The sequence below is a fragment of the Buceros rhinoceros genome, unplaced genomic scaffold (assembly GCF_000710305.1).
Source record: "Buceros rhinoceros silvestris isolate BGI_N320 unplaced genomic scaffold, ASM71030v1 scaffold29337, whole genome shotgun sequence".
Classification (NCBI taxonomy): domain Eukaryota; kingdom Metazoa; phylum Chordata; class Aves; order Bucerotiformes; family Bucerotidae; genus Buceros; species Buceros rhinoceros.
The window spans coordinates 4,459-4,846 of NW_010422031.1; the positions used below are offsets into that span (position 1 = coordinate 4,459).

At 64.4% G+C, this 388-nt stretch overlaps 1 protein-coding gene across 1 annotated transcript in view; it reads left to right on the forward strand.

The window, feature by feature from the left end:
* The window catches only part of LOC104496750 (carbonic anhydrase 15-like), a gene marked incomplete at its 3' end in the record, with an annotated part of 7,723 nt that overhangs the window by 4,433 nt on the left and 2,902 nt on the right, over window positions 1–388 (forward strand). The window contains exon 3 of the mRNA XM_010139912.1: window positions 7–274. Within this exon, the coding sequence (XP_010138214.1) occupies window positions 7–274 (268 nt within the window). The remainder of the gene's footprint in view (window positions 1–6; window positions 275–388) is intronic.

Here is a 388-nt window from a genome sequence, read left to right on the forward strand (position 1 = left end):
CTGCAGCCCCCAGCCACTGGAAGGAGCTGAAAGCCACATGCGGCGGAAACAAGCAGTCCCCTGTGAACATCGACAGGCGCCGGCTGCAGCGGGATGGTGGCCTTGGGGACATTCTCTTCGAGGGCTATGACCAGGCTCCCCCGGGCAAATGGAGGCTGACAAATGATGGGCACACAGGTGCGTGCTGTGACTGGGCACCCTCCCCTGCCCTGGCTCTCTGGGCACCATCCCAGCTAGGGCTTGACTCCTCCACCCCTCGCAGGGTCCCAGGGCGGCTCCTGCCCCGTGGGTTTGTGTTAGTGTTGGGATGAAGCCCGGAGGGGACAAGCCCAGGTGTGCCAGGGCTGTCCCCCATCCTAACCCCCATCCTTACCCCATCCTGCTGCTC